General features: G+C 33.9%; 1 protein-coding gene across 3 annotated transcripts in view; it reads right to left on the reverse strand.

Annotated features, from left to right (window-relative positions):
- Positions 1–12,077, reverse strand: part of LOC102695597 (ALS2 C-terminal-like protein) — a 58,100-nt gene that overhangs the window by 32,358 nt on the left and 13,665 nt on the right. For 2 of the 3 annotated variants that reach the window (XM_015354313.2, XM_015354312.2), the window contains exons 4-8: positions 9,781–9,973; positions 8,715–8,780; positions 7,916–8,084; positions 5,697–5,825; positions 3,497–3,622 (exon numbers count right to left, since the gene is read on the reverse strand). In XM_015354313.2, coding sequence (XP_015209799.2) covers positions 3,497–3,622; positions 5,697–5,825; positions 7,916–8,084; positions 8,715–8,780; positions 9,781–9,973 — 683 coding nt within the window. The remainder of the gene's footprint in view (positions 1–3,496; positions 3,623–5,696; positions 5,826–7,915; positions 8,085–8,714; positions 8,781–9,780; positions 9,974–12,077) is intronic. The other variant, XM_015354314.2, reaches the window with a different exon arrangement.

A 12,077-nucleotide genomic window follows, 5' to 3' on the forward strand; every position in this document is an offset into this window, starting at 1 on the left:
TGAACCAGCTTAGAGGGCTAAAGACAGCTTGTGTTTAAATTGAGTGTAAGGCAATTTATGCTTCTAAAGTCATGGTCAGCATTTATTTTTGTACTGTGCTGTAAACTTGTTCTGTGCCAAGTCACATTATTTTATAGCGTTTTTATAGCATTATCAAATCCGGTGGCGCTGTGTGTTAGTTTCCTGTCTCCCATGTCACATGGTCTGTGATTGAAACCTGTAAAACCGGTTTAATTCGTCACAGCCAGCACTCTTCAGGTGTGAGGGTCTTCTGCTCAGAATGAAACGCTAAAATGTTTGTGTATATTCTAATGGTAGTGGGGGCAGGGTGTGTGGGAACAGGTTTGGTTGAAATTGCATTGGAGATCTATGTTCTTCACACCTGAAACATTTTCTCTGAAAGAATTTTCTTCGCAGTTTAACCGATCTTGTTACAGCATGTTACAGTTTACTATTATTAACCATATTAATTTTAAGTGCTTAATGTAAAATCTTGTAAAAATATATTTTCATTGTTCAAATATACATTAAGTCTGACTATCATATAATAAGTTAAATACAAAACTAAAGAAAAAATAGGGTTAAATATAATTCAAAATATTTTGCTAACAATGTTAACTGTTTATGAATAATAAAATGTATTAACTAAGGAGTAGGATGGCACAGTTGTTAGTATGTTTTTTGTTTTGTTTCTTTTTCATAAATACAACAGTAGTACCTGATGTCTCAGTGGCTTTCAAAATTAAATTATGCATGCAAACCTGTGAACTAGAAAGATAACTAAGATATCCATCCATTTATAATGGTGGCAAAGTGGTTAGCATTGCTATCTTGCAGCACTGGGGTCCTAGGTTCAATTCCTGCCATCCTGTGTGTGTGGGGTTTACATGTTCTCTCTGGGTTACATGGTTTTTCTCCATATGTGTGATATGACTCCCTCTTGCACTCCAAAACATACTGGTAAGTTAATTGGTTTATGGGAAAACTGGCCCTGGTGTGTGTGTGTTTGTGTCTGTCTGTCCTGTGATGGACTGGCGCTATGTCCAGGGTGTATTCTGCCTTGTGTCCGTTGCTTACTGGGATAGGCTCCAAATCCTCTGTACTGGATAAAGAGATTAGAAATGGAAGTAAAGGCACTGTGCGGATGGAACTATACACAGTGTTAGAAACCCACTATGAAATGGCAGCATCTCACTGAGAATAAAATATTTTATAGTGCTGGCTAAAGGAAACAGCCTTTCCACCTCTCTTGCACATCAGTATCCATACCTAGTTATTTAAACAAATTGCCTCTAATTATAAACATCTTAATATGCTGGCTCTGTGGATCCGCATCAGCTATGTTTGCCCATTCCTTCAATTCATGTGCATCCAACACACAGTTCAATGCCAGCAACAAAAATAAATGCTGACCATGACTTTAGAAGCATAAATTGCCTTACACTCAATTCAAACACAAGCTGTCTTTAGCCCTCTAAGCTGGTTCATACAGAAATGTAGAGATCCAGGCTCAGAACACACAGCTTCATTAGCGAATACATATGCAGGACAACTAGAGAAGACGTTTTACAGAGGATGGATTTTTAGAAACATCCCATCAGTGACATCACTGAAGTCAACTCCAAGGTACTGTAACTGTCGTGTGGATAGTTTCACAAGAATCAGACAAAGGTTTAAGCATCACTTGTTCTAGATAAAACTGCAAAAAAAAAACAACAACCAATAATGTACTTCTTTGCGGCTCTGTTTGCCCAAATCATATATTCACAATGTGAAATCTAGAAAATAATATTACGTAACCAGAATCCGCAATATGGAAACAGAACCTGTGTAATTGTTGATAGATGATGTACTCGTAACATTTTTTCAAGACGAGAATTGCTGTCTGTATAGATAGATGAACTACAACATTTAAAAAATGACTTGTATGTACTTGATATCTCTAATCAATCCACGGGTCCCAGCACAAACCGAAACTAAAATGCATACCGTTTCGCGCTTCTTATTAGTTGCTCAAAAGTAATTTGACCGTATGAAATGCATAATATAAACCTAGAAACATATACGTGAGCAGTACTTAAGCACTGTAGTATCGGTGTTAAGACATACCTCTCAAATACTGTAAATCAAGTTAAAAATATCTCAAGACCAATTCTGGTCATAATGAAACCATGTTTCGTGTATGTTTTCTTTTTCATCTTGAAATAACTCATATCTAAATACCTTTTTCACTGTTAACATCTTGCAGCAACTCTGCGACAAAATATACACTCTGACAGTTCATCCTGCTACCAACATTAAATAAAACAAATCTTAAGTTTCTATATTTATGTCTTTATTTAGTGGTTTCATTAGTGACAAAGGCTAAACTTTCTTGGAAAAATGTATTTTATGTGTTGCGGACAAAACTGACTTGCTTTAACAAAATATGTTTACAAATCCTTTCACCTGGCATTTTCGTAGTTAGAAATTATGGAACGCTCTGTTAAAAGCAAGGGAGTTTTTATGTCCGTTGCAGTTCTTTTGCAACATGAATATAATTATATCGTTATTAATTTCTTGAGATACGCGATTCCATATTATATTAGCAGAAAAGCTTAAAACTACCACTTTTTCACATGCTATTTCACATGCTAGATAAATACTTCGATGCTTAAAATCGTTAAGGAGAAATGGAATACCGGTGTGTATTTTTCCTTTAAAGTGCCGATTCCTGGAATCTGACTGGCTGACACCCATCTGAAGTGGTTCCATAAAATCTGGTATACGGAAAAGAAAGCGTTGATAAATACAAGTGTCTTTTAATACACTCTTTGCTGTGCTCTTGAGGATCCTTGTGATATTTTAAGCTCTAGTTGAATGATAGGTGTCGCATTTTAAATCATTTTCGTAGTTAGAAATTATGAAACACCCTGTTAAAAGCAAGGAAGTTTTTATGCCCGTTGAAGTAAAACAAAATGCCTGACAAAGTATGGCTTGGACAGATTCCAAGTGCTTGTACAAATGTGCTAAAGAAATTATACTTTGAGTATACAACTTGTCCAAAGTCATCCATTATTAATACTATTAGTAATATCTTCAGTAAAGGCTTTGATGCATAAATATTTCTGATAAAGGTAGGTTGTGTAGTTTTGTCCAACTGAGCAATCTTGCTTTCATAAAATATACCAACATTTTAATGACTGATGATTAACATGCTGTAATACACAGTTCAAAATTAAAGGCTCAAATCCTCTACATGAGAGGTTAAGCTCCCCCTGGCGGTTTTACAAGGCGACGCCGGATAGTTAGTCAAGTGACACACGTGAACTGCGTGATACCCCGGTGGGCGTGTCGCGGTATGCCGCGAAATACCTCACCCATTTTGAATGGCTGCATCTGTATCATGCTTCCCTGGCTTCACAGAACATGAATTTTGCCAGAGATTACATGACAGCTGCTGTGAAGAAAAATGGCACCAAAGCCCATAGGTGTAAATGGTGTTTCAACAGCTGACCTGAAGAATTACCAACACATCATCAAAGAGCAGTATTCTGTCATGGCTGAATCGTCCAGCTGAATGGGATATTGGCATGTTCTTGCTGTCTTCTCTTAGCCTGCGTTCAGGGGTACACAAAATATCCTGACAAAAGAAGACAGACAGAAGACAGAGAAATATCAATTTTGAAAACATTAAAAAAAGTTTTGGCCTGATGAACTTGTGTATCTTTCTTAAATTATCACATATATCACAGCTAAATATTACAATATAGAATCATTTGACTATGTAAGTCCTTTCCCTGACAGCTTTAGAGTTTTTCATTTCGTTTTTTTTTATCTTTTGACTTTTTTAAATTGCAATTAACTTATTTTAGTAAAATCTTCTTGAAAGTATAATTGTATTAAACTATGCAAATTATGAAGATAGGTCAGAAACCTGTCCCATTAACTCTTTCGGAAAAATGTTTTAATTTACCTCATTTACCTAGTTTACCTAAAGACTGTCTAAAGCAGAATTTGTTCTCAGCATTCAGAATGTAATGGTTACATTACAAGTTGCAAGTCTAGCAATCATATAAATATTCTAACATTTTAAATTGATTTTAGTTCTATATAGAAAAGGTGGGACACACTGGAGTAAAAAGTTCAAAAAACAATTTAGAATAAAAAAATATTCACTCTATTCACAATGTTTTAGTGTTTCATAGTGTTTCTAAATATTTTAGAGTTAATGTTTCAGTCTGGATACTGTACCAAAGGCTGGGAATACTTGTGAGATCCTATGGTACAAACATAAAAAAGGGTGGTAATCAAGGTTTGCTGTTTTAAATTCAAAATCAGGCTCTCTTTGTTTAGCCTGCAAGACTTTCGACATGTTGATTGGCTAAGTAATGTCGCACTTCTGCTGCAGTAAAATTGCTTGCATTCACCACCACAAAAAGTTTGTACTTCAATGGTGGATAAAATTAGTTTCCTCATACCTGTTAATTGCGTTGGTATCCCTTGAGATGAAAATCCAATTTGACACAGGACAAAGCAGTGAAAGTACAGACATTTAATAGTAGTGGAGACAAGGTATATCAATCACATCTAAATAGACATGCAATTGAGCTGTTTTAGCACTAAATTAAAAGAAAATGTTTACTACTTTCGCATTTGAAACTATTCACTGATTATCTTCTCATTTAATTTGCTTCTGAAAAAAACGTTAAAAGAATGAATTAGGAATTGTATTCTGTTGCTCACATTTTAAATGTCAAACACAAGCTGATTGTTATGTCATGAACTGTTTCAAAATACATCAACATAAACATTTTCTTTAAAGTAATCATATAATAATCAATTTTAGTTAAATACATCCAGCCATTCACTAATGTCTTTCTCTAATCTCCAATAGGATTGCAGAGGTGGAGCCTATCCCAGCAGTCATTGGGTGGACCGCAGGATACACCCTGGATGGACTGCAAGTCCATGGCAGGGCACACACAGACACACACACTCACTACTTAGGGATAATTTTCCAGGTAACCAATTAACCTACAAGCATGTCTTTGAACTGTGGGACGAAACCCAGACAAACATGGGGAGAAAATACAAATAAAAATTGCACCCCAGAAACTAAATCTAGCCACTCTGCTTCCCACCATTTTAAGTTAAGTAAATTATATAAATAATAATCATTGAAAGTGCAAGAATGCAGTATCCTAGCTACAGACCAGAGCATTATTTGGTGTAGCAGACTTTTCATTATGTCGAGCAACAGTTATACCTTATTTCAAATAATCCTTTTTTTGGCCAAGATAAGTAAAGTAACCAGTACATACAAGAAGCAGAATACATTTTCTTGAATCCGTTGTAGCTGCAAAACTGATTTGATTCTAATTTGAAATACCCTTTTCATTACTACAAAGAAAAAAAAAGTCATGTTATTGGGTTGGTGTGATACATAGTGAAATATAATAAGCACATCATAACGGACGTTATAGTTTATGCAGGGAAAGGATCAGTTATGAATATAGGTTCATGTTGTGTGCTAATCTACAGAAACTGACAATGTCAAAAAATGTCACAATTGCCTTATATTTATCTGTTATGATGACTGATTATCAGTGCAGCCCAAAATGTTATTAATCCTTTAGTCACTTTAAATTTAAATTTAAAAAGTGAAACAAAATTGCTTTTACATGCAGATATTTATTATACGTAAAAGCTCTTACTGATAATTTCTGCCCCAGAGATTTCCACAGGACCTTTGTAAGGGAAGCATCATCCAGAAGTTGACTGATGTGACTTTGTAGGTCGATATACCCCTTAAGAGCTTCATTCACTTCCTGAACACCTGTAGGCTAAAATCACACTGACTGTTATACTGTAGCTGAGGAACAAGAAAAACATTTAAAGAACTCACACAAAAAGTCTCTTATCACATGAAATATTGAAAAGCCACTCAGTGGAAAGTTCCAAGTGGTTAATTTCTCCTCTTTTAAAATGTCTAAAATATTGTCACCTATACTTAAAAATAATTCAAAACCTCATATTTTAATTCACCGTTATCTGCAATATACATTCCATATGTGGTTTATGGATATTGTTAGCTCTTTTGACAAATTTTTTCTTCAGTTATACAGCAAATTGAAACTAGCACTATTATGCTTAATTGTTCATTATTAACATATAATTACATTTCTAAATGTAATGTAGAAATCCAAGTAATGCTTCATTATATAATATAATCAGTAAGTATTAATTTTGGTATTAGATTTAGTTAATGTGCCATTATTTTACATATTTATATTAATCTTTTTCTTATAAATTAGTTATCATTTGTAATTCTTTATTTCAGATTGGGACTGAAGTAAAATTGTTTAAAATCAGACAAGTTGGTTAAAAATAGTTTTTGTTTTGAAAAGCATAACATGCTGCTATTATACTGTTACATACTGTACATCTCCTTGCAAAAATATTCAAACCCTATCTTGGTTATCACATTTTATTGCTTTAAAGCTCATAGTTATGAGACTTATGAGAAGTAGTAATTCATATTTGACTATATTCAAAGCAAAAAATGTGCAATTAATAGATAATGAAAGAAAATGAAAAAATCATGCTTGCATAATTAAACTTTTTCCTGTTGCAAACTTAAATTAATTTACTGTGGGTGCACAATATTACCTTGTGGAGAGGCACAATTAGTTGGGTGGCTTCTGTCTGTACGTAATAATTAAGGATCTCGTGAATACAGAATCAAAATGTACAGTATGTCTCTACAAAGTCCCTTATTCAGGCAGTGCATTTCCAGCAATGATTCGTCCATAAAGATAAATTTGCTATTAAAATAATTCAGAGATAAAGTTGCAGAAAGGCACAGATCTACAGTAAAGTACAGTAGGGCAGAAAAAATTGTATGGCAGAGTGGCAATAGGGAAGCCATTACTAAAAACACTTACATGGAGTTTATAGTAAAACAATTAGTTAATACTGCAAATATGCAGCAAAATTTGTTTTGTGGTCTGACAATACAAAATTGGAACTATTTAATCTAAATGCAAAGTCTTATGTCAAGTGCAAACAACACGGTGCATGGCCCAGTAACCCTTACCCCTACTGTCAAGCATGTTGTGGGTGTCATCAACATGGACTGAGAAGATTTTCTAGACTGACAGGAAAATAGGTGGACATAAAGACAAATCCAGTCTTTTAAAGACCTTAAACTGAAGCACAAAATAACCATCCAGCAGGAGAATGACTACAAGAGAATACAGAAGAATGCAGTACAAGGCCAAAGCTATACTGGAGTGGTTTAAGAATAATAAAGTGAATGTCCCTGAGGGAACCAGTCAAAATCCTAACTGGTAAAACCTTTTGAGAATCTGTGGAAAGACTTAAAAAATGCTGTCCATAAGGAATCATCAAGCAACTGGAAAGAGTGTGGGCAAATATGCTAAGAATAACTGGTGGAAATTGCACCAAACTGACAGGTGAAGTTGATAAAGACATAGTCTTATGGAATCATCATATTTCATTTTTTTTCTTTAGTTTTAGCTGACATTTACTATAACTTATCTTACTCTTAGAAGACTTCAATTTGTGCATTCAGGTTTTGAATATAATATTAAGTTTAAAAACTGTGTATGTATCCTGTCACAATACGGGACACTATTGGAAGGGTTTGAATATTTTTGCAAGGTACTTTATAGAAGAGAAATGTGAATGCCGTTCAGGTCCTGCTAAAAATGTGCTCTTTTAATCAAAGAATTCATTGATTAAACTTCCTTCCCTTTAATTTAGAGTAGATCATTTCTTTTAAGAAATGACTGCACTGTTTTAATCTGTTAAGTGTTAAGTATCTGTTAAGTACGTTTGTAACCTTAATTATCATGAAAGTTACCTAATGTACTGTATATAGTGTAAACAGGTTCATTCAGTTCATGTGTACCTTTTCAGTTGACTGGCAGAGACGTTTAAGGATAAGGATGTACTGCGTGACCTGGTCTCTGATGCGCTCATGAAGGACTCTGTAGAGGCTTACCGAGACTGAGCTTTCAGGTTTTTCGGAACTGAAGAAAAACCTGCTGAGGTTTATCTTATTCTTTTTCCAGTAATTGCTGCAGATTAAAGATTCAAATTCTCAGTGCAAATAATAATGAACAGAATCAAGACAAAAATGTACCTGGAAAAAATCATAAAACAATAGAAATCAAAGGGACATATCCTGTTTAGTCCAGGTACAAATAATAAGAATCTCAAATAATGGTATCTGTGATCTGAAAAGACACTAATGCTTCGATGTCCCTTTGAATTTTATCAGACACTAATATACATTTTCCATTGCTTCATTAGTTAAAGTAAGTAACAAGCATAAAAAGAAATTGCAATTAGGACAACAAATACAGCTGAATTATTTTACTTTCTTATGTTTGATGGTCAGTCATGCCAGGCTGTAAGATAATTATAACTGTAAACAACACAATCAGAAGCAAAATGGCTTTTGTACAGAAGAAATGTACAGAAAAAAGCAATGTAAGATAGGCAAAAAACAGTAATTGCACTTTGTAAAAAATGTTCCTGTGTAACAATGTAAGATTTAATTTAAACACCTTAGTCAAAGCCTATCACAATACCGAGGTTTGATAATCATTAATTACCAGAAAGACTGAAATCAACAGAATTCTGTATTAATTCTACTTTCAGACTATTAACAATGCTGTTAAATATTGAATCAATGCATTCCATACCTTGTCTTTTTTGCAAGATAATCAAAACCTCCCACTACATCAAGGTTTGTGAATGCTGAGAAGTATCTGCAAAGCAGAAACAGATATTCACTTAGACATAATACATTTTAGGGCTGAAGTTTAAGCACTCCACCATCTGCTCCTCTTTTTGTCAGTTCTAGTTTAATGCAGGCTCGCCTTACAACATAAGGCCGATCTATATACTGTTCAGTATACTGTATATATAATTGATCTGCATCACATCATGAATAGTTCATCCTCAAACAAATAATATCACTGATTCTGGCAATTAGTTTACTAACTGCAATGAGGAGCTTATCTGTGGTCTTTTCAAATCTACTGTATATGAAACCTTAATTGTAATTTAATCTTTGATTCTAATTGTAAGCGTAACTATAGACAAATTATATACTGATCGCTTACACAGAGGTACATGACTAGAAAGCATCTGATAACCCATTCTGCAAAAGATTGCCAATTCAAATAATCTTGTCAGAAACATGTATACATATTTGATTAAACGGTGATGGTGATGTGATGAAAAGAATGAAGCAATTGCACTAATAAAGCATACAAAATAAACTGTAGTGTTTTCTTTGATGTTGTTGACTGATAGAGGTGAAATTTCATCAAGAATACTGACACCAAGAATCAGATGTTTTGGCATAAAATGCTGAGTTAAGAGGTAGCCTCCTGGCCAGAAAACAAGAAGGTTCCCCCATTCAGAGAGAGGAGTATGAAAAAAATGCAAGAATGATATACTGTATATACAGCAAAATTAGATATTGTCTGTGATTTAAAACAGATGGGTGAGATTGGCTTGTCTGTCGTTAAATTTACCGAACTTCAGTTAAGAACTTTCATTTGTTGAAAGTTGTTTCTGTTAAAGAGGAATCGTGTTATCTATTTTCTACACTTTTTTATAACTAATTTACAAAGATATGGATTATATGCAGTACACAGACATTTCAGGGATTGTTACCAATCTGAACATGTTTGTTTAAATTCACACTGATTTTCAACTCAGCTAACAGTTTCTAGGGCTAACAGTGCAACATCAGCTTACTGTATGTAAAGCTCCTGGACTCCTGCTGTATTGCTGACGATGTACAGGTCCTTGATGGTGATGGGATTGCTTTGGTGTAGCAGCTGCTTCAGATGATTACACCTCTCTCCAGTCTGGTCCCAGAGTGCATGGAATTTCTCATTGAGCTGGAGGACCTGTTTCATATGCATATCCCATTTCTGGTCAACTGAATCTGAAACAAAATAACACCAGTTCTGAGGAGCGCTATATTCCAATATTCCTATTGAAAGACAAAGTGGTTTAAATCATTACATCATTACATTATTATAGCATTATGGCAGGACCTATAGCAGCTGGAACCTGTTTAAGTGCAATTATATGTTTGGTTGCAAATAATATGAATACATAGAAAGTCCTTAGTGATATTGTAATCTTTCTTGCTGAATAACATAATATGATATTATCTGTATGTTCCTATTGTCAATATAGTACCACAAGTTTATTTTTTCCATTGTCTTTGTAAACTAACCATAATAATAATGAACTTAAAATGGCTTAAAAATTAAGATGACTGATAAAAGGAAATACTGTATGTACTGTAGTACAAGAAAGCCTCTCTTTGGACTTGGCTCAAAAGGAAGTTTGTTTAAAAGCACAGGAAAAGTTAATGTGGAAAACAGCACAATTAGCTCATCATTTTCCTATAAATTAAGAGATACTGTCATGGTGTCAATACTAGATTTGGAAATTACCAACATTCTTGTTTCCATGTACCCATTAAATGTTGATAAATCTTTGTAAAAAAGTCTTGTCTAGTACTGTTGTCTAGTATTGACTTTTAAACTGGTTTTCTTTTACATTATGCACCTGTGTTCTGTTCAGTGAAATTAACTTGAAATAACTATTGGGATTGGCCACACAAATTCCATTAAATCTTTGAAGATGGGCATAAATTAGGTAACCTTTAAATAATGAAAGGAAAATAGCATTTTTCACTATTAATATTTTATTCAGATGTTCACCATGGAAGAAAACAGCATGCTTCAGGGTGAGGAAGGACAAAGATCTAAATTAAATTCTATTATCATAGAAAAACAGAAATGTTAGAGATATGAGAAGCATTTGCAATGACTGATACCATCAGGAACTGGGCAAAATGCTATTATGCTCTACTCCTAAATGACACATGAATTGTACTTAAGCAAGTGTTGATATTAATAAAATACCCACAGTCACTCAAGACAGTGGTTACCTATCCATAAAAAGGGTGACAAAATGTGATTATAGACCAATTACTATTATGACATGCAAACTTTGGCAACATATAATTATAAATAGTGGATGATATGTATGGAAATAGGATACTGGAAGATAGTAAGTATAGATTTATAAGGTAGAGTTTGCTTAACTAATAGCTTAGATTGCTTTAAAGAAGCAACGATAATGCACAATAACAAAACATTTGATATCGTACAGTTCCTTTTTTCTGACTACCCATATTGCAGGCAGTACACATTCAAGAAAGTGAATGTAAACTAAATATAAACAACAATTATCACCATGTATCATTTATGATTTTAGAAAAATAAAATATATAAATTAGAGATACTGATGAAATGTTTTGACATCATTTAGTTTAATTGTTCAATCATGATTGACTGTGATACACTTGAGTGACGCATAACAGCTAAATCACCTCATTAGTGAAAGTGTTTAATGGGCACTGCTAATTAGATCATTTAACACATCAAGCCTGGTGAAAGTCAAAAAAGGAAAACCCAGAAAGGAACCAACATGAATCTCTTATCAAGAGAGCAATGTCTTGGAGGCTAGACTAATTCAACACACTGTCACTTGCCATCTGGGATGTTTTACAGGCCACAACCACAGGTGTCATCTATAGTATATATCATCATGTTGCTTTATTATGACTATTTTCTTATTGTATTAGAAACAATATGTCACAACAAGTGATTGATGGCATTCTGATAGCACTATATTGATTGAATCCTGGGAAAATACTGGCTGTCCTTCATGCGGGCTCATGACTCAACTTTGTTATAGTTCTAATGATACATTTCTTTTGATGTGCTGTATACTTTAATTAATGATTTGTTAATGGTCAGAAAACATTCAAAAATAAATTATGAAAGCTGAGGCACCTGGAGTGATATAATGAGTGTGGTACTACAGTGATCATATTCAAATCACTTCTCTTCTTAATTTAGATCAACAATCTAAGCTATGTGCAGACAAATGCAGAGTATTGCATGCAGGTAGCATGCAGATACTATATGAGGTAACCTGGCCTACAGTAAGTAAAATCAATTTCAAAT

Source organism: Lepisosteus oculatus, chromosome 6 (assembly GCF_040954835.1).
Source record: "Lepisosteus oculatus isolate fLepOcu1 chromosome 6, fLepOcu1.hap2, whole genome shotgun sequence".
Lineage (NCBI taxonomy): Eukaryota > Metazoa > Chordata > Actinopteri > Semionotiformes > Lepisosteidae > Lepisosteus > Lepisosteus oculatus.